Raw genomic sequence first — 22,940 nt, 5'->3', positions numbered from 1 at the left:
CACCTGTCAATCGTGTGGCCTACCTTGCCACAATGGTTACACTTGAGACGTCCTTTTCCTGGTTTGTGAGAGTGATTGCGGTCATGACGTTGAGATGCCAACGTAGAGGAAACATATGTATCATTGATGGGTCTACTAGGTACACGCAAAAGAGTGGAACAAGTAGAAGTCAAAGTGGGAACAACAAGTGAACCCAAAATCTAATCACGAACATGAGAATATTCATCAGCAAAGTCGTGCAATGTTAGCAGCATGAAGAACTTTGACCGTTGCTCTATTTCTTTGGCAGGAGTAGAAGCAGGAGGCAATAATTCATTAAACTCATGAAAAAAACATGAATTTTACCCATATAATCAGTCATAGAGTCCTGACGCCGAGGAGCAAGAACATTGAGAAGATCATGACAAACACCATAAAGATGTTGAGTATCATTGGTGTATAATAATTTAGTGTGTTCCCAGATTTCAAACATGTTTCGTAGGAACGAAAAATTTGTTTTAAAGAGGAATGAAGGGTACCCTTGAGAACAATGCATAACTGAGCATCAACTTTCAACCAATGGGTAACTGCAGCGGAATCAATAGTTGTCACATTCTGAGTAATATGATCAAGATACCCTTGACTCTTAAGCCAAAATTTAACGTTTGATGCCCAAGTCGCATAATTAGTACCATCTAACTTATCAATAGATAAATGCACATTGACATAGTTAGCATATATGGACGGGTTAGAAGCCATGAACAAGCAAGAGAGTACAAAACCTAGAACTCAAAAGAGGCCCAATCAACATAGTCAGGTCGTGGTGAGCCCAATGAAGGTGGTCGGCAATGGAGACAACGACACTAATGTCGGCGACGGCAACTCTAACAGCGACGACGGTTATAGTGGACAGGACCAACAAACAAAAAACCTTATGCTCTAGATACCATGTTGAATATAGTGAAAAACTATATATTGGATTAATCTCCCTTGTGTTAAATACACACATAGGGTTCTCTATTTATAATAGAAGAAATATGAGCTAAGCCCAAAATACAAATAAGAAATAATAACAAACTAACTAAAAGATAAAAGATAAAGATAAAAGATAAATATAAAATAAAGATAATATATCTAACATCCTATTTTTACTTCTTGCCTGAATAATAATGCACACACTATTAGAAAATAGGTATTCAACAGGTATCTGCGGGTAAGGAAAAATCTGCAGGTTTTTTTATGAGGGTATCCGACGGGTAGCGAGGCAGCTAACGGGTACAATTTTTACATGCGGGTCGGGTTCGGGTGTAACACCCCGATTTTTTTTTTTAGAAATAAAATTTAAACATAATATCACTGCAAAATTCTAGATTAAATAAATCGTTACAATTAATCAAAGATAAACCATAATTTCAACTAATTACAAAATAGAATTCTCAATAAAATAATTCATTTAAAATAATCCATAAACTCCCAATTCTCTCTCAATTTGCTCGTTGTGTTGTAACGCAACCGAATTATCTACACAACCATCTGCTCCCATAATAAATGATCGTCGCAAGTGGAAACCACAAGCACAAACTTAGGATTGAGCTAACTGAGAATCAATCATAAGAGAATAACATAACATATGTACGCTAAGCATCCATCACAATAATAAAACAACAACAACACACATACAATTTCAACACGGTCACCCATCATCATCACAAATCAGTGGTCTATCCCTCCGTACCCCACCATACTTCCCGTTCATCAAAACGAACCAGTTCGAGTCATCCTCCCATTCGTCACTGGACCTATCCTCTTCTCGCATCCACGGCCAAAGAGATTTTCTTTCCATCATCCACGATCGAAAGAGTTATCAAAACTCAACCTCATCTCTTCCTGCATCCACGGCCAAAGAAAAACTCTTTCCCGCATTTACGGCCAAAAGAGTCATTACCACTCAAACTCATCATCTTCATGCATTTACGATCGAAGAGAATTTCTTTCCCGCATCCACGGCTAAAAAGAGTCATCCGAAATTTATTGAGTATGGTGAAACGACCCTGCAACACCCTGTCTTAATTTCATCCGCATATCATTACACGACAACTCTCACATCCCCCAACTCCATACCCGAAAATATGTTGTCTCACAACCCATCCGAAAATTATCCATCATATTCACAAGTCAATAATCAAACAATTATTGCAACTATTTCAAATCAACCGAAAATGTCAAATAGTCAAATATGTATTTATTAAATGCAAATATCACAACAGATTAAGTTAATCGAAACGCCCAGTCAATTCTTTACTAAACACACATCCTTTATTTAATTAATTTCACTCTTAGCTAACTATACAATGGGTCCCACACCAATTCCAAAGTTTCTTCTTATTTTTACTAAGGCTTAATTACCTACTTAGTCCCCATGTTGGGAGGTAATTTGCTATTTAGTACCCAGTTTTAAAAATGTAGGCATTTGATACCTATGTTTTGAAATTTGTATCAATTGAATCCTACCCACCTAACGCCGTTATAATTGATAACGTTTTTCTGACTGTGTATGTGATTTTTGCGAACGTGGCACTGAGGTTGCTTAACTGAGTTGACGTGGCAGGCTGATTTGGGAATTTGAAATGGGGTCACGTTTTTAAAATTGGGGAAAAAAACTAGGGTTTTATTTTCGTAACGTTCAAGAGGGCTAATTAGGGTTTTTTTTACAGGTAGGTAGCAGCAGAGGTGAAAGAGGTGAACTGAGGTGGGGGTGGCCTTCGTTGTTTGGTTGGTGTGAAGTGGGTGCCCTATGTTGAGTAACTATTGTTGTTTTCTGAGGTGAAGAAGATCGCAGAGGTGGGGTGCCCTTCGTTGTTTGCTTCGTCTGAGGTGGGTGTCGTATCCCTGTTGTCTTCTCTGATTGCCATGCAGAGGGTCGATAACAGAAAATTAAAACCTGGATTTGACCATTGCCTCGCAGAGGGCCAAACTCACAGAACAGAAATTTAAATCTGACCATTGCCATGCAGAGGGTCGATAACAGAAAACTAAAACCATGATTTGTAACTTTGAAAAGTTGATAAATGCCAAGTAAAACATGAAGATTTTGGAAACAATTCTCCTCGCTTCCTCTAAGATGATGTTATGTCATGATGATGCATGGATGCATGGACACATGAGACCTTCATTTTGGTCTTTTCTTTTACTCTCGCTTTTCATCATTTTTTTTTTATTTTTTATTTTATTTATTTATTTATTTTTTTGTTTTCTTTGAAAATTCCATGCTTGGAATCCATTGTTAAAATTGTCATCAAACACAATGTATGTTCAAAACGCATTCCTTAAAACAACGTTGATTGGTATAGAACCCTTTAATGAGCAGGAAGAAAGTGTAACCCTGAGTTAAAATTCTTTTTATCGCTTTTTGCAAATCCAAATTAACTTGAACCCTGTATGATGTGGAAGAATGGCTATGAAAAACAAATGAATAATGATTTTCTGTGAGCAAAAATTAACGTATGTGTGCCCCTCATTTGGGGAAAAGTGATATTAACATATTGTGCTCCCATACTGCCCCAATTTTGCACAATGGAAAAGTGAAAAGATTTGAGTATAAAGGATTCCCCCAAATTGGGTGATCTTCGATTGACAGGGAGACCTCTTTTTTTTTTTTTTTTTTTTTTTTTTGAAAATAACACTGAATTGTGTCGTTCACCACATCATTTTGTTTCAAAGTTAAATTCGTGAGAAAGATTAGGACCAACAGTCTTCAGTCAGCGTGGACTTTTATGGGCTTGTACCGTGGTTAAAGGTCAAAGGGTTTTGAAAGAAAGGATAATGAAGGCCCAAATAATTGTTTGACGGTTAAAATCTTTAGACAAGAATCATTTGCAAGGTGTCCCGTCAACTGTCCTTAGGGATTTGAACTTCAGGCATATTTATTGTTGTTTTTTCTTTCTTTCCCTTTTGGATCATTCTTATCGTTGCCCCTGTTGTGATCCTTTATAATACTTTCCTTTTCATTCATTTCTTCTCATCTTTGGATGCTTATGATGTACCCTTTTAAATTGACGTCGACCTGTTAATGATTCTTGTCTAGGGTGATGAAAACAATTATGCACTTTGGCTCAAAAGGGGTGCAATTGGATGAACTGTTTTTTTTGACGATTGGATAACGAAAAACGGCCACACGTCACTCCGAATCTTGTTTGTCTGACTTTCTCTTGAATTTAACCCTGAAACTAAACTATGTAGTGCTTGACACATCAACTTCATTTTTCCTTTTCTTTTTTTTTTCTTTTTTTTCTTTTGTTTTCTCCTTCTTTCTTTTCTTTTCTTTTCTTTTTTTTTTTTTTTTTGAAATATCTCCCTAATCAATGGATTATCGGTGATATGTAACATGATGAAAACTGCCCCAATATTAGGCATATGGCGAAATCCTTCGTCTTGTGGGAAACGAAAAAATTAGGGTTCAAGTAATGTGAATGCAGATGCTTTATCAAGAAAAGAACACCGGTTACACCCAAAACCTTGAATCAGGAAAAGGCTCACCAACGATATTTTTTCAAAACTCCTTTTTCGAAAATACTATGTCCTTGACAACTTTATTAACAACAAACTCAACATGTGACCTTCTTTTTTTCGTTTTCCTTTTTCGACATCCTCCAGGACCGAGCTCACCAACCTGATATACCTGTGATGCTTTTATCAACAAGCGCTTATTTATTTTCATTTTCATTTTCCTTTGACTACTTAACAGCTCAGCGTGACATGCAATATTTCAGATGGAATGCAAACAACCAAAATATGAATGAACTACGCGAACTTCATTTATTAAAAAAAACAACAGAGTACAATAATCTTTAACGATAATATCAACATCCCCTTAATAGCAACCACTATCACGGAATCATCATGCGTAAAACTTTTTACTGCATCAGAATTAACTGGCAATGGTAACTCCTCTCCGTCCATTCTTGTGAGAATTAGTGCCCCACCAGAAAATGCTTTCTTCACTACAAATGGCCCTTCATAATTTGGAGTCCATTTGCCTCTATGATCCTTTTGTATAGGTAAGATCTTCTTTAACACCAGCTCACCTTCATGAAATTCTCTTGGATGTACCTTTTTGTCAAATGCCTTCTTCATTCTTCTTTGGTACAATTGTCCATGGCATACTGCTGTTAATCTTTTTTCATCAATGAGATTGAGCTGGTCGAAACGAGCCTGAACCCACTCAGCCTCTTCTAATTGGGTTTCCATTAAAACTCGTAAAGACGGAATTTCTACTTCAAACGGAAGTACTGCTTCCATTCCATATACAAGCGAGAAAGGCGTCGCCCCAGTCGATGTTCGTACCGAAGTGCGGTAACCATGTAAAGCAAAAGGAAGCATTTCATGCCAATCTTTATATGTGACCACCATTTTCTGCACAATCTTCTTGATATTTTTGTTAGCAGCTTCTACTGCCCCATTCATCTTTGGACGATAAGGAGAAGAATTAAGATGATGAATTTTGAACTCCTCACATAACTCTGTCATCATCTGGTTGTTCAAGTTAGTGGCATTATCAGTGATGATCCTATTAGGGAGCCCATATCTGCAAATCAACTCCCTTTTTATGAACTTGGTCACCACCTTTCTAGTCACATTAGCATAAGAAGCAGCCTCAACCCACTTGGTGAAGTAGTCGATTGCGACTAATATGAAACGGTGTCCATTTGACGCCTTTGGCTCTATAGCTCCGATGACATCTATTCCCCACATCGAAAAAGGCCATGGCGCAGACAACACATTCAAGGTCGTGGGCGGCACATTGATACTATTTGCGTACACCTGGCATTTCTCACACTTTCTCACATGTGTACAACAATCATTTTCCATAGTCAACCAAAAATACCCCGCTCTCAGTATCTTCCTGGCCATTGAGTGCCCATTCATGTGCGTGCCAAATGTACCCTCGTGTACTTCTTTTAGTATCAGCTCGGCTTCTTTTGCATCTACGCATCTGAGGAGAACCATGTCATGATTCCTCTTATATAAAATATCCTCACTCAAAATGAAGTTGCCAACCAACCTCCTTAACGCCCTTTTATCGTTTTCGGATGCCTTCTCTGGATATTCTCGAGTCTTAAGATAATGCTTGATATCAAAGTACCAAGGTTTACCATCTACTTCCTCCTCGATGAAATGACAATACGCTGGTTCCGCATGACTCTTCATTTCAATCATTGGCAATTCTGCATCTTGATCAACTTCAAACATCGATGACAAGGTAGCCAACGCGTCTGCTAATTGATTATCTTCTCGTGGTATATGATTAAACGTGATGGAATCGAAATACTCAATTAATCCCCTGATGTAAGCTTGGTATGGAATTAATTTTGTATCCCTAGTCTCTCATTCTCCCTTCAATTGATGGATGACCAAAGCTGAATCTCCATATACATCCAGAATTTTTGCTTTAGACTTTATTGCTGCTCGAATACCCATAGCACAGGTTTCATATTCTGCGATATTATTCGTGCAATTAAAACACAACCTTGCCGTCATTGGAATGTATTGATTTTTAGGAGAGATAAGCACTGCCCCTATTCCATGCCCCATTACATTCGAGGCCCCATCGAATAATACCGTCCAGGCTTTTTCATTTTTGTCCTCTTTGTTCTCAACAAATAAAGCCATGATATCTTCATCAGGAAACTCAGGTTGCATTGGCTGATAGTCATTAATGGGTTGATGGGCTAAAAATTCTGCTAAAGCGCTACCCTTGATAGATTTCTGAGTAACATATACAATGTCGTACTCCGATAGTAGCATCTGCCATCGAGCTATCCTTCCAGTGAGAGCTATCCTTCCAGTGAGAGCGGGCTTTTCGAAAATGTACTTGATAGGATCCATTTTAGATATCAACCAAGTAGAGTGACTCAACATGTATTGCCTTAAACGATGAGCAGCCCACGCCAGTGCACAACAAGTTCGCTCTAACGACGAATATCGTTGTTCGCAATCTGTGAATCTCTTGCTCAAGTAATATATAGCATGCTCTCTTTTTCCGTCTTCATCATGCTGACCCAATACACAACCCATTGAATTGTCCAATACGGTCAAATACAAAATGAGCGGTCTTCCTGGCATAGGTGGACGCAATACAGGAGGGTCTTGCAGGTATTGTTTGACCTTTTCAAAAGCAACTTGACAATCTTCATTCCAGACTACGGCCTGATTTTTCCGTAGTAACTTGAACATTGGTTCACAAGTAGCAGTTAATTGGGAGATGAACCTAGCAATGTAGTTCAATCTTCCCAAAAAACCTCGAACCTCCTTTTCTGTTCTAGGCGCAGGCATTTCCGTTATCGCTCTTACTTTGTCAGGATCAACTTCTATCCCTCTTTGGCTGACAATAAAGCCCAACAATTTTCCAGACTTTACTCCAAACGTGCATTTGGTGGGATTTAACCTGAGTTTGTACTTTCTCAGTCTCTCAAATAATTTCCTTAGATTGAAAATATGCTCCTCTTCTGACTCCGACTTTGCAATCATGTCATCCACATAAACTTCAATTTCCTTATGCATCATATCATGAAAGAGTGTCACCATTGCCCTTTGGTATGTTGCCCCAGCATTCTTGAGTCCGAAAGACATCACCTTATAACAGAATGTTCCCCATAACGTGATAAAGGTCGTTTTTTCCATATCTTCCGGTGCCATTTTAATTTGATTATACCCCGAGAATCCGTCCATGAACGAAAATAACGAAAATTTGGCCGTATTATCAACCAGAGTATCGATGTGTGGTAACGGGAAATTATCTTTCGGACTTGCACGATTTAAATCACGATAGTCAACACACATTCGAACCTTCCCATCCTTCTTAGGCACTGGTACAACATTCGCTACCCATTGTGGGTATCTTGCCACAGCCAAAAATCCTGCATCAAATTGCTTTTGGACCTCTTCTTTAATTTTTAAGGACATTTCCGGCTTCATTCTTCTCAGTTTTTGCTTGACTGGAGGGCATTCCGGCTTGAGTGGGAGCCTATGCTGCACAATATCGGTATCTAGACCCGGCATGTCATTGTAAGACCACGCGAACACATCTTTAAATTCCTTCAACAGTACCCGCAATCTTTCCCTCACTTCCGTTTTCATACTAGTACCGATTTTCACCTCCTTTATCTCATCCTTCTCTCCCAAGTTGAGTATTTCAATCTCCTCCTGATGGGGTTTAATCTCCTTAGATTCTCGTTCCACTAATCTCAACAATTCTGGAGAGGGTTCCACATCATCTTCGAAATCATCTTCCGTATTATTGATAGGGTGCTCAAAATTAGGAACATTGATATCATTATTTTCAAAACAATCATTGTCACATCTGCATCATTTAAATTTATGAAAAAGTATAAATAAATAAGATAAACAAAGAAAAATGCCAAATGATGATGAAATGCATCTTTATTATCACGCTGAGTGAAAAGTAAAAAAAGAATCAATCCGCAAAATCTCAGTTCTAAAGCCCCAATCGAAACTATAAGCTTAATTAAAACTATTACATTTTGTTCACATTAAGCATCATAGGTAAATCCAATGTTTCCCAATTGTTGAGTTGAGTATCAGGGGAGCAAGCCCACACAAAGCTCAAACTTTGAGGCCTTTCTTCATCCTCCACAGCTGCTATCTGGCCAGTGTTGATCCACCCAGCACTGCGGAAGCTTTCCTTGATGTCAACAATGTGAATTTTGCTCTCTTTGGGCCCTCGTCTTTCTGCACGGGCCAGACTGCGTTCTTTTCTTTCCTCAATCATCCTTTTCCTGTCTTCCTTGGTGGGTTTGTACCCCAAGCCATATCTGTTCTGGTTTTCAACGATTTCTATAGGGAATGCTCGCCCCTGCCGATATTTGCCCAAACCTTCCCCATATACATAGCCCTCTTTTATCATAATCTTGGCCATCATAATAGAAGCACATGATAGACGAGGATTTACTGGAAACGGTTCCACACAAGCATTTCCCACAATCTCCAACGACTGGAAGGCTGTCTCGAGAGCTTCTTCAGCCGCCTCGATGTAGCGTGTGGATGATGGCCCACTCACAAGAAGATCCTCTTCTCCTGATACTATCACCAGCTTATCTCCCATCACATACTTCAACTTCTGGTGTAGTGTAGAAGGCACAACTCCAGCCGAATGAATCCATGGGCGCCCCAACAGACAACTATAAGCTGGTAGGATATCCATAACCTGGAACGTTATTTGAAAGACACAAGGGCCAACTTGCATTGGTAAATCCACCTCTCCCATCACCTCTCGTTTGCTACCATCAAACGCCCTCACAATCATTGAACTCGGTCTCATATGCATTCCTTCGCAAGGTAGCTTTTCCAAGGTTGCTTTCGGCATAACATTCAAAGAGGACCCATTGTCCACTAAAACACGCGCAATAACATGATCCAGGCATTTCACCAAGACGTGAAGAGCCTTGTTATGCCCTCTTCCCTCAGCTGGTATCTCTTCATCCGTAAATGTGAGATAATTATTAGCAACAATATTGCCAACAATACCCTCGAATTTATTCAACGAAATACCTTGCTCCACGTGAGCCTCACTGAGTATCTTCATTAGCAACTTTCTGTGTGATGCTGAATGCATGAGCAAGTCTAACAAGGATATACGAGCAGGCATACGGTTTAACTGTTCCACCACCTTATATTCACTTTGTTGTATGAATTTTAAAAATTCACAAGCCTCCTCTTCAGAAACTTCTCTCCTCTCTTCCTTGTCGGGGATCTCCTCTGTCTGTGCACCCTTCCTCTTTAAGAATTCTTTTGCCTTCGCAGCCATCGTTGTTTCCTTATCATTGACTCTTTCTTGTGCCAACTCTGGTGATGTGAAAATTCGACCACTCCTAGTCATTCCACCTATCCCTGATATGTTTTTGACGACAGGGTCAACGCTTTGTGCTTCGCTTGACGCATGTGTCCCATATCTCCATGGGACGGCTTTTTCGTTCTTGTAAGGAAAAGGAGCTGGTACACGGATAACAACGGGCGACCTTCCTTGAGTTGGTGGGATAGAGGTAGTCTTAGTGAAACGAATCACCAATGGTTCTGGTAAAATCATGCCGGATTCATCACCAGTTTGTGCAAATACATTTCCCTCCTCCTTCTTGTAGCATACCTGCATCAGGCCACGATCTAACAAGTCTTGCAGAATTTCTTCAAACTTAACACACTCCTCAATAGAGTGCACAGCATCTGGGTGGAGCGCGCATGCCATACTCTCATCATAATCGCTCTTCAAGATACCCACTTTCAGCAACGCCTCCAAAATAAACCTCCTAGAGCTCCTGACTTCTTTCACATTCCTCACCAGCTCATGTTCTTTTACTTCGACAGCATTCGTCGAAGCACTTCCATGCCCAGATAAAGGATTGGCCTCAATATTAGGCTTATCCTCTTGGAACTTTAACCACCCAGAATCAATTAGAGTCTGCACTTTATGCTTGAAAGCCAGACACCTCTCAGTGGAATGACCAGCGGCCCCTCCATGATAACTACACTTTGCATCTGCATCATAACCTCTTGGGTATGGAGGCTGCAAAGGCTTCAGGGGACAAACGACAACCAGACCTTGTTTGATAAGATGAGGCAATAATTCCGTATAAGTAGTAGGAATTGGGGTAAAGTTAACATAATTTCTTTCTTGGTTCCTTCTTGGGTAAGTATTTGGACCCACATTCATATTGGAACCTACGTTTGCCCCTCCCCTCCAATTATTCGTCGGAATGTATTGTGGTTGATAGTACCCTGGTTGCTGTTGAGGCCTAATTTGATGACCAAATGACGCATTAGCTGCATGTGGATGTTGACCCCAGTATGGTCGATAGTTATGAGTGGGAACCTGACCTCTCCACACCGGGGTTGCAGATGTTGCATGCACATCTCCTTCCTTTCTTTTTCCTGAGTTGAAATTAGGTTTTTTGGAATGTGCAACCACCGATGAGCCATATGCGATCTTCCCATTCTTCAACCCGATCTCTATCCGCTCGCCTATCACGATGATATCGGCAAAATTTGAAGATACATTTCCCACCATATGTTCATAGAATGGTGGTTGGAGCGTATTTACAAACATGGCCACCATTTCTTTATCATACAAAGGTGGCTCAACTTGTGCAGCCAATTCCCTCCACCGCTGAGCATACTCCTTAAAAGTTTCGTTGTCTTTCTTTGACATGTTTTGCAGCTGTAAACGATCTGGCGCAACATGTGTATTATATATATACTGCTTCACAAAAGCACCAGCCAAGTCCGCCCAACAACGAATTCGAGTCGGCTCTAAATGGGTATACCAGTTTAACGCCACTCCAGCCAAACTATCTTGAAAAACATGGATGAGCAGCTGCTCATCATAAGCATAAGCAGCCATCTTTCTGCAAAACATGGTTAGATGGCTCTTTGGGCATGTATTTCCCTTATACTTCTCAAAATCTGGCGCTTTGAACTTATGTGGTATTTTGACGCCAGGAACCAAGCTCAATCTAAAAACATCCCCAAATCCATAACTTTCATACCCCTCAATAGCCCTCAATCTTGCCTCTAGGCTCTCTAGTTTATCCTTCGCCCCATCAACATTACTAGTTACCCCCTGAAACAAAGTATATGGCGCAGCCCTTGTAGAAAAGCCCTCTCCGGTAATCACAGGTGGCACCGGGGTTACTCGTATTCCATCAGTCATGCTTGCATACATCCCTTCATTTACCATAGGTGCAGACATTACAACAGGTCCCTGAGTACTGATTGGCGGTACGTTAGCAGTGGTAGGGAAAGAGAAAGAAGTCTGCTCCCCTTCTGTGTATTCTCCCACAGGCGGGGTGTAACCTGAAGGTAATCCACACATTGGGAACGAAACAGATTGACTCCCAGCATTGAACAACGGAGGGTAATATTGAGCACTTCCCTCAACTTGCGCAGGCGTTACCCCTCCCGTTGTCTTCAGAGCCTCGAGAGCCGTCAAAATCTGGGCCATTTGATCCTTCAACTGGCTGACATCGGCCTTAATTGATTCGTGTGACTGCTCCCAATTCTCCATGACTTTTGAGTTAGCTCTGGTCCTGTACGGATGTCGTGGAAAGCTTGTCGTTGTTCTCTCACTTGTACTGATGATTATTTTTTATTAGATAAGGATGAAAAATGCAAAAAGAAAAACATGATGCATGCTAGTGATAAGTGGAAATCACAGGATAACGATGACAATACTGATGGAAAATTAACACAAGCCGATACCAAACAAACATCCCCTATCTTTCATTTCAAGAAAATTTGATCCATTACATCGTCTAAGTAACAAAACACATGATTCTGATGTACATCAATCCCGCGCCCGGGCAATGAAAGATTTCATCTCTCCCACCAACCATTTACAATGATTAATAAACAATTCTATTTCCGCTGGTGAGTTACAAAAATGAGTGCTTGCTTCAGCATTCGACACCATCCTGGGGATGTCTTCAATTGCCCCGTTTGCCAAAGCAGCCAACTGAGAGAATCTTTCCTTCCAGTGCTTTACAGCCATTTCTTGCTCGGCGATGTGCTCTTCCATTCGCTTTATCAAGGCCTGATGCCTTTCTTCAAATTCTATCGACCTCCATCGCTCCTCCTGTTCCTCGATATATTCCTCCATTTGTTTTATCAAAGTTCGATGCTCTTCCTCTGCTTCTGTTAGCTTCCAACGCTCCCGATTCATATCCGCCTCAAACGACATGGCCATCTCTTTCATCTCATGCCCCGCTTTTTCTATCTGAATCTGCGCTTCTCTTAATCTCTTCAGGGCTTCTCGCTTATCTCTTTTGGCTTCTTCGTAGAGGTGCTTCCACTCCTTTCCCTCTTCTAAAGCCACCTTCTTCTCATTTACCCTCATGGATAATTCCTTACTCGCGGCAGCTAGATCCTGTTTCACTCGAAATGTGTAATCCCTCTCAGCCTTCTGGCTTTTGACAAGGTTTTCATAAGCCCGCGACTTTTCTTCATTATCATTTTTCATATCCACAAGATCATTACGTGCCCTTTGTAATTCGTTTTCCAACCTAGCATTCCTCATTTTCAATTTCTCCATTTCAGCTTTTAATTGTTGCACCTCTTCACTTTCTGGAGCTTGGGATGGTCCTTCACTAACTGATTGATCCTTGATTGGCTTGAAAGGCAACTTGACTACTTTCACTCTCTCCAGAATCCAGGTGTGATAACTAACCCTGCTATCCACTACTCCATCCCTCAAGTCCTTCTTTGCTCAAACAACATTTTCCCAGGCACTTTTAACCTTTCTTAACAGTTCGATGAAATGCCCGTCTTCGTAATAAATGAATAGGGTAGCAAGGTAATCTGATGTAGGTGCCCCTTTCATGGGATGCCCAAATTGTCTTTGCACCAAAAGAGGATTGTAATTTATACAGTACCGGGTACCTATGAGAGGCACGTTAGGAAAACTACCACAATGCTGGATAGCCAGTTTATTTCCGAGCCAAGGAAGGCGCCATTTTATACTTCTTTCGTTCAAGCCAGCAAGGAATCGGGCCCAATCGTTTCCTCCTTTACCTTTAAGCCTTTGGTGTGACAAAGTCTCCGATAGACTCTTAATGTCGACCATTTCCTTAAACACGCGCGCTGTCATCCATGTATATAACGCCGGTAAACAACAAAGAATCTTCTTTCCCTTTCTCTCATGGCAAAAACTCAAGGATCCATAAACATCCGCAAGGACTGCTGTTACAGGATTCTCTGATCTGGTTTTACTCGCCACGAAGACGTCTATCGCGGTGTAATCCACGAACTCTTCTATTTTGGGAAACAAGACAATGCCATATATGGTGAGGGCTAATACATCCATGAAAGTTTCCCAATCCTCTTTATCAGCCAGGTGATGTAAATATTGCTCTAGATATCCCTGTGATAACCCATGCAATTGATTCCTCATCATCATCCTGTCTTCAAGCTCCTTGGGATGTAATTTCATAATGGTAGAAATGGTGGGTATAGAGGCATGATGCTCTAAATGTTGATAGGGAGTGGTGTCCTCCAGTGGCAAACCCAAGATATGCTCTAACTCCTCTATGGTTGGCGCCAACTAAAAATCTTGAAATGTGAAACATCGAAGCGGAGAATCATAATATTGTGCCAAGGCTGTGATAGCGGGTATTTGTACTTCAACCTCCATTAAATTCAACAAATTTCCATATCTTCTCTGAAAGGTTTCTCTTTTCATAGTTTTAAGCCTCTTGCCCAAGTTTATCAGCCCGGTCAAATTTCCAACATGGGTCCTTAGACTATATTTCTTTCTTAAATCGGAAGAATCGGTGTGTCGTGTAGCATCGGATCTTGTGTTAACATCCATCTTGTATGAAGTCAAGTAGGTACCTGTGATTTCCTTTAAAATTAACATGTTACTAAATGATGTATGAATATGATGCATGATAATAAAACAACATGACGAAACAAAGCACATGCATGGTATGAAATGGAATATCACACAAAAAATGAACAGCGTGAGGGTTACAGAAGTACATATTCCTCCCATCGTGCCCTACCAAAGGTTCACTGCTTGGAGTTCAAGGTCAAGTATATGCAATCTCACAAGGATGATTCCCTGAACCTAACGGTCAAAGGTCACTAGAGCTATGGCCCCCTTCATAGCATCTCCACAACAGTCGAGTAATCAACTAGGTGTGGAAACACATATGAAGAGAACAGACTCTAGCTGGAGTTCTCACGATAGCCAAACAGGAAGTACATCCCAGAGTGACACCGCTACACAACTCCTCTAATTCTAAGCTACGCTCAGACCCGGGTATAGGGCCCCACTCATGATATGCTAGAAGTGTGTGTGTGAAGGGAGGAAATTATGCACACCCAAACCCTCACCTGCAAAACAACCAGAAAAATTCCCAGGCAGATATGAACATATTTTCTACCCTAGGGTTCAATATTCAACAGTTATTGCAGTTATTCTAAATATCAAACATAGATAGAGAAAAGAGAAAGAAAAACACATAAGCAAAACCACATCGAATTCGCGCATCTAATTAAATGGCTCGACTCTCTAGACATCCCCAGCGGAGTCGCCATCTGTCGCAACCGGAATCGCGACGGGACGACGATCCAAAAAAGATATGGGTTTGAAAAAGAGATTTGGAGTCGCCACCATAGTTTATTCTGGAAAACTACGGAAAAACCATAAAATAATAAGACACGGTCCACGAAAACCAGATTCTGGGTTCGGGAGTCGGTTACGCGTAGGGAAGGTATTAGCACCCTACAACGCCTGCCCGAAGGCAGTACCTTTAACTAAATGCGCGAATGTGATGTGGTTTCAAAATGTTTAACTATCCCCTAAAATAAAATTCTAAATAAACAAAATATATTTTTTAGTTTTTTTTGGGCCCGACAAGGATTGACTTTGCTCCTATGTATTCTCATTCAAAATGAGAAATCAGGGTTACGTAGTTCTAGCTGAGAGATTACTTGTAGTTTGGGAATATTTTAGTATTTTTAATAAAGAAGGAAAAGGTTTTCTAGCACAAGGCCTACGCGAGCGGTCGCACATGCGCTTAAACCTTTTCAAAATATTTTTATTTAATTTTTAACTTTTATAAAAGAAAAGGAAAAGATTTTCAGCACAAGGCCTACGCGAGCGGTCGCACGTGTGCTTAAACCTTTTCAAAATATTTTTATTTGTTTCTTAATTTTTATAAAAGAAAAGGAAAAGATTTTTAGCACAAGGCCTACGCGAGCGGTCGCACGTGTGCTTAAACCTTTTCAAAATATTTTTATTTGATTTTTAACTTTTATAAAAGAAAAGGAAAAGATTTTCAGCACAAGGCCTACGCGAGCGGTCGCACGTGTGCTTAAACCTTTTCAAAATATTTTTATTTGTTTTTTAATTTTTATAAAAGAAAGGGAAAAGATTTTCAGCACAAGGCCTACGCGAGCGGTCGCACGTGTGCTTAAACCTTTTCAAAATATTTTTATTTGATTTTTAATTTTTATAAAAGAAAAGGAAAAGATTTTCAGCACAAGGCCTACGCGAGCGGTGGCACGTGTGCTTAAACCTTTTCAAAATATTTTTATTTGATTTTTAACTTTTATAAAAGAAAAGGAAAAGATTTTCAGCACAAGTCCTACGCGAGCGGTCGCAAGTGTGCTTAAACCTTTTCAAAATATTTTTATTTGTTTTTTAATTTTAATAAAAGAAAAGGAAAAGATTTTCAGCACAAGGCCTACGCGAGCGGTCGCACGTGTGCTTAAACCTTTTCAAAATATTTTTTGTAAATTCTTTTTATTTAAACTATAAATATTGTATTATTAAATATATATTTTAAGATAAGTAGATGTCTAAAATAAATAAATAGAACAAAAAAAAATAAGGAAAAAAAATAAATAAAAAAAGAATAAATAAACAAAAGAAATGGAAGTAGTCGAACGGACGTTGGGGACAGATTCAGAATAACGAGCGTTCGTTGGGGAAAAGATGTCGAACGGACGCTAAGTGACGAGCGCTCATTGAGGAAAAATGGCGAACGGATGCCTGGAACGAATGCTGAATAACGAGCGCTCGTTGGGTAAAGCTGGCGAACGGACGCCTAATAACGAGCGTTCGTTGTGGGGAAATGGCGAGCGGACGCTAAATAACGAGCGCTCGTTGGGTATAGCTGGTGAACGGACGCTTAATAACGAGCGTTCCTTGTGGGGAAACGGCGAGCAGACGCTAAATAACGAGCGCTCATTGAGGAAAGATGGCGAACGGACGCCTGGAACGAACGCTGAATAACGAGTGCTCGTTGGGTAAAGATGGCGAGCGGACGCTAAATAACGAGCGCTCGTTGTGGAGAAGATGTCGAACGGACGCTAAATGACGAGCGCTCATTGAGGAAAAATGGCGAACGGATGCCTGGAACGAACGCTGAATAACGAGCGCTCGTTGGGTAAAGTTGGCGAACGGACGCTTAATAACTAGCGTTCGTTGTGGGGAAATGGAGAGCGGACGTTGGGGATGAAAGCCTAATAACGAGCGCTCGCTGGGAAATGGCGAACGAACGCTAAATATCGAGCGTTCGTTGTGGGGAGATAGCGAACGCTAAATAACGAGCGTTCCAAAAGAGGCCTAAGGTCCCGGACGTACGCTCATTTCTGGGCCCGGCCCACATGGTCAATTTTAACCTAGAATTTTCTAGGGGTTCAGGAGGTTCATCCTCATTCCCTCTCTCTAGCTCACGGCCTCTCTAGAGACCCAAGGTCTCCTGCTCGACACCACAAGTTCACCGCCCCCTCTGCCATAGCCGGCCACCGTCACCTCAAACAGAACGCGCCTTGGCCTCGCCGGCGACCCCTCGCACCACCAGAACCACCGTCAACCAAGACACCACCGTCTCCACTCCTCTCTCTTCGAAAACCAGCGATTCTCAGGGATGGTTTTCCTCCGTCTTCATCTCTGATCCGCTCGTGCCATCATCACCCATCAACATCAACTTCACCATTGCTAAAACCTCCACGACGAACACGACCACTGTCACGATAATGTTCCCCCCCCCCCCCGTGCCTATACTCGTACACCTCCTCGGCCACCCACACGGTCACCATCACCTACCAGGACGACCTTAGCGACGCCACTGCCACCGCCACACAGCAGACTACTACTTCCAAACCGCCAACCACGAAACAATCAGCCACCCTCTTCCTCCCCATTCGAGGATTTTCTCGAAGGCCTAATGCCCCCCTGCAACACCATTTTTCCCTCTCTGCCTCCCCTAATTTTTTAATGTTTATTGATGGGTTTAATGTTGGTTGAATCTTGTCCATTTGATATTGGAAACGATGAGCGTGTAGTGTGCATATGAGCATGAGTAGGATAGATGATTTTGTGACAATGGTGCATGGGCTGGCGAGACAGGGGTGCATGGAGCTTATGCAGTAAGCATACATGATGAATTTGAACATACAGGTGAACAAAAGACCTACCTGTTGCGATGGCTGCTGTTACTGCTAGCTGTGTATCCGGTGACCTCCTCTTGCCGGTGCCAGTGCCGATGATGATTCTGGGTGATGATCCCAGATGATGGTTTCTCGTGTGCACCCTTTTTCCTTTTTTTCTCTCTCTGATCCAACAAAATTCTCCTCCCCAAAATCTTGGCCAAAATCCCCTTCTAACTACCTGGTCCCCCTTTTTCCAAAAATCTTGGAAAAATTCTCCTTAACCACCTTGTCCCCTCCCCTCAGACACGCCTTCCATACGCGCCCTTTTCCACGTTTTCTATTTTTTTTTCAATTTTATTTTATTTTATTTTTTTTATTATTTTCAGTTTTAATTTTATTTTTCAAAAAAAAAAAAAAACCAATAAAAACACATTTTTTACAACCCGGACAAAATTGAGTGTTGACAGATTACAAGTGTGTTTTTTTAAGCAGAAGTTTCAGGACATCACCTAAGTTGCTCATCTTATAAACATTGTTCATTTCCTTAATCATGGGGTGTCCAAACATGACTTCACAGCCTCTACTCACACTTAAACAACAAAATCGAGTGAAAACCATTGGATTTATGCCAAAAAATTACAAGTTTAGACTATGGTCACCTATGTTATCACAGTTGGCTCCTTCAGCACAAGTTTTTGTACAAAACCATATTTTTGTTCGTGTAATCGTTTACAGGATCCTTGTAATCGATTACAATGGCAAAAAAGGCCTAAAATTGATTATCATGACATAATTTGAAAGGTCTTTGAGTCCAGATTCCAACAAAACAAGAATCAACTCATTTGGAGTTCGGTGGATAAAGTTATGAGCAAAACAACTAGTAAAGGTCAGAGTTTGCAGGAATATATAAAGCATTAACTTTAAGGAATAAACTGTACCTACTCAGATGTCCAAAAATTAAAAATTAGTAGTCATTGGAAAGATTTTTTAGTCTAGTTTCTAATAAAAAAAGAATCACATCACTTGGAGGTGGGTGAGAAAAGTTATCATTAAAATAGCAAGCAAAGGTCAAAGTTGACAACATGTTAGCTTGGTCATGACACCACTTTCCTCCTCCAAAGACTGCCCAAAACCCAGTTTTCAGACTCTACTCACACTTAGACATTAAAAAAAACTCTCATCCATTCAAGAAATATGAAAAAAATAACGTAAAATGTCTTTGGCTACCTGTGTGCCCACAACTGGCTCCTACAGCACAAGTTTTTGTACAAAACCAGATTTTTTTTCGTGTAATCGTTTACAGTGTCCTTGTAATCGATTACAGTGGCAAAAAATTTCTACACTTGATTTCCAAGCATAATTTGAAAGGTCTTTGAGTCTATATTCCAACAAAACAAGAATCAACTCATTTGGAGTTCGGTGAAGAAAAATATGAGCAAAACAACCAGCGAAGGTCAGAGTTGGCAGGAATATATAAAATGCTAACTTTAAGGAATAAAATGTACCAACTCAGATGTCCAAAAATTACAAATTAGTAGTCATTGGAAAGCTTTTTGAGTCTAGTTTCTAATAAAAAAGAATCACATCATTTGGAGGTCGGTGGGAAAAGTTATCATTAAAATATCCAGCAAAGGTCAAAGTTGACAGCATGTTATCTCACTCAAATTACCTTTGGCTACTTATGTGCCCATAGCTGGTTCCTGTAGTACAAGTTTTTGTACAAAACCCACTTTTTACTCGCGTAATCGTTTACGAGCAAGTTGTAATCATTTACTAGTGTGTTTTTTGCCTGCATCACAAACATTGTTTCTTTCCTCCATCACAAACATGACTACTCAATCAAATTGGCTACTTTCTTCATTCACATTCCAAACAACACCTCATTTCACAATGACAATAACGAAGGAATAAAATTTCAATTAACATTAACAATAATTAACGGAAGCAATGCATCTTTTATAACATTGAACAAAATTGGGTACATTACACTTGTTTGTTCATCTATGTACAATGTTGTATGGCTTTCTATGACAAATCAATACAAAAATCACTCATGTCGGATTCTAAGCACTCTATTTCCCGTGTATGGAGTCTTAAGCGCTCTACTCTTGTAACATTTTTGTGATCCACTAAAGCATGCATAAAACTTTCTCTGCGTTCTCTTTTTTGTATGTTTTTTGGTGTTGGTTGGTCCTCCTTCTTATCCTCTCTAACTTTAGTAGCGGGTGTCTTCACAGAAGAAAAAAAAGTTTCTTTGCTTGAAGTACCAACATCATCATCAACCTGAAATTTAACAATATATATCATATTATAAAATCATTCATATTCTCATCAAAGATCACTAAATATATCATAACATGCAAAACTCAAACAAGAATTGCCAATCGAAAACACAATCAAAAAAATCGAAAACCCAAATACAAATCGAAAACGCAATCAATAAAATGGATAAGCCCAATTATCTTGCTCGAAGAACCATGGTCACTGGACATTGCCATTGCACACAACACTGTCAACAAAAAAAAAGGACTTTGAACAAAGCTTCGAGCATGAAAATGGAGGGAGAACGAAAATGAAAAGAGAGAGAACAAAAAATGAAGAGAGGGAGAACGAGGAAAATATGAGAGAATGAAGAGAGATGAAATAGAGTAAGGGGCATATTTGGAATCCAAAATTTCTGAATCCTTTCTCAATGGTGATGTCAGATTTTAAGTTTTTTTTTTTAAAAAAAGAACAACCAATAGCATGGTGACACGTTGCATTGTTAGAAGTGTGTCAAATTTTTGTTGTCAAAATATCACGGTCCTTAATATATTGTACTTTAACTTATGTAAAACAGAGATAATTCTCTTTCACGAGAAACGCAGGTCCCTTACTAATTTCTCTCACTCACTCCTTCCTCTTCTGGAACCCATTACCGCACCACTACCAAATCCCTTGAAGACCCCTTCCCTGTAATTTAAAATGACCAATTTCCAATACCACTAACATGCAAACTCGAAGAATCATCTACAACTAACTTTTTCCTATTCTTTAGAAATTCCCTTGCACTTACAAAAACACCCAAGTTCAGAACTGAAAGAATATTACCCACAAACATCGTGACAGAAAGACAACCCAAGGAATAATGTGCGTTAAAACAATAATATATCATCATCATGATACGAATACACCCATTCAAACATATTCATGATTATCAACATTCAAAGAATTCAATCATTGGCTACACAACTCAAAAAAAAACACAACCCCTCTAATGAAAAGAAACTCAGGTTAACTCCTCCTACCTCAAAAGATCTAAGATTTGCTCTTTGTCTCACGTTGCAATTCCAAAGTCTCCCTTTTCAAGCTTTATCTTCCTCTTCAATGTTTCCTGGTTGCTATCCCTGATACAACTTCCACGGTTTTTCTTTTCTGTCGCCCCCTTTCTATCTCTTTGCCCCTCTCCCTAAAAGCCTAAAATATTTTAACCCTAACATAACCATTGTCCTTGCTTTTCGGTCCAACTAACTCCAACGTGTGCCCTAAGGTTTTGCATGGAAAAAAAAAACACTAACATACCGTGACCTAGTCTACACCTAATTTTTAACACATTAGTTACCATGGCCCCACATGAAGTATGAATAAAAGAATCAAAGTAAACAAACAAATAGTTTCATTTTGGGCTAATACATGATCCCTATTTTCGTTAGGTGTGTTCGATTTGGTCTTAGTTTTTTTTTTCAATGTTGTCCTAAAGAATGTAATTTTTGTTCAATTTAGTCATTTTTGCAAACGGCGTTTAAATCGTTAACGGTAGACAGTCCAGGTGTGCACAAGACTAATGAGATGGCATTTAACTGTTGCCACGTCACCATCTTCTTCATCCTTCTGCCCAAACAGATATCGAAACCCTACCCTAGCGCCGCCACCGAATCCTAACGCCACCGCCGCCACAAACCTTGTCCAAAGTCATCATGCCGCCGTGAAGCCGCGCCTGCAGATAACCATGGCAGCCATCACGCGCAACCTCCATAGCCACCACCATCAAAGTCGCGATCTCCCCCAAATCACGAAACTCTCCTCAGGCCACCGCGCTACCCAGATAACCTCCGCGCCTCCACCATCACAGGATTTTCTCAAGCCGCCATGCCAGCATCTCGTACCTGCAAATCAAACACAAACACCCAGAAACAGAGAAAGCTGACTTGCACCACCCAAACCGCTAAGTCTTCACTGTCAATAATGTCGCAAGCCACCCTAATCTCGAACTTCATTCGAATCTTCATTCTCGCACATCTGCCATCAATCATCCAAATCGAGAGTTTCATCATCAGCGCCACAATCCTTGTTGTCGTCGCGCAAAGTGTAACACCCAACTAATTAAAGGGTATTACTAGTAGTAAAAACTAAATTAATTCGATATCTAATATAAACAACCAAACTTTATTTCAATTTAACCAAAGCACGATTCCAAACTTACAAACTTTAAACAATACAGTCTTCACCAATTAACATAATTTCGAAATTAAACTTACAAGTCTTACACAATATATTTTTCCAATACAAATTTATTCTTTTTACAAAAATCCATGAAAGTTTTTCCCAGCATGTCTCCCATCATCTCTAAACTCTTTCAACCGCATCTGCAACATTATCTGCTCACGTACAACATGAGTTATACGATCATAGCACAAACAAATAAGAGTAAGCTAACCATATCATACAATCATTAAACTTATTTATAATATATAATTCAATCATATATTAACACAATTATCTCGATATCATTAAATCATTTTTTTAACTTCTTCAAAATCATCGTTGTCATTTTCATACATTTTTACAAGTATACTATGCTTACTCATGAAGCCTTATGGTCAGACCGCTCTCTGCTTGCTTCCTTAAGTCTTACCCGTATACTATGTTATATTTTCCGAAGCCTTATGGTCAGACCACCCTCTACTGCTTCTATAAGACTTATGAGCAATATGTTTATGTCAAAGCCTTATGGTCAAACCACTCTCTGCCTGCTT

The 22,940-nt window shown here is 40.1% G+C and overlaps 1 protein-coding gene and 1 pseudogene across 1 annotated transcript; both read right to left on the bottom strand.

Moving 5' to 3' along the window:
- Window positions 1-200: 200 nt before the first annotated feature.
- LOC128195269 (uncharacterized) lies at window positions 201-12,052 on the bottom strand (annotated as a pseudogene).
- A 1,197-nt stretch (window positions 12,053-13,249) lies between these two features.
- On the bottom strand, window positions 13,250-21,952 carry LOC108327262 (uncharacterized). The gene is made up of 2 exons (XM_052872504.1): window positions 21,866-21,952; window positions 13,250-14,083 (listed from the first exon to the last, which is right to left on the bottom strand). The coding sequence occupies exons 1-2, from the start codon at window positions 21,950-21,952 to the stop codon at window positions 13,250-13,252; spliced, it is 921 nt and encodes a 306-aa protein (XP_052728464.1).
- Window positions 21,953-22,940: the final 988 nt, after the last annotated feature.

Source organism: Vigna angularis, chromosome 2 (genome assembly GCF_016808095.1).
Source record: "Vigna angularis cultivar LongXiaoDou No.4 chromosome 2, ASM1680809v1, whole genome shotgun sequence".
NCBI classification, from domain to species: domain Eukaryota; kingdom Viridiplantae; phylum Streptophyta; class Magnoliopsida; order Fabales; family Fabaceae; genus Vigna; species Vigna angularis.
This window is presented reverse-complemented; position numbering and strand designations above follow the sequence as displayed.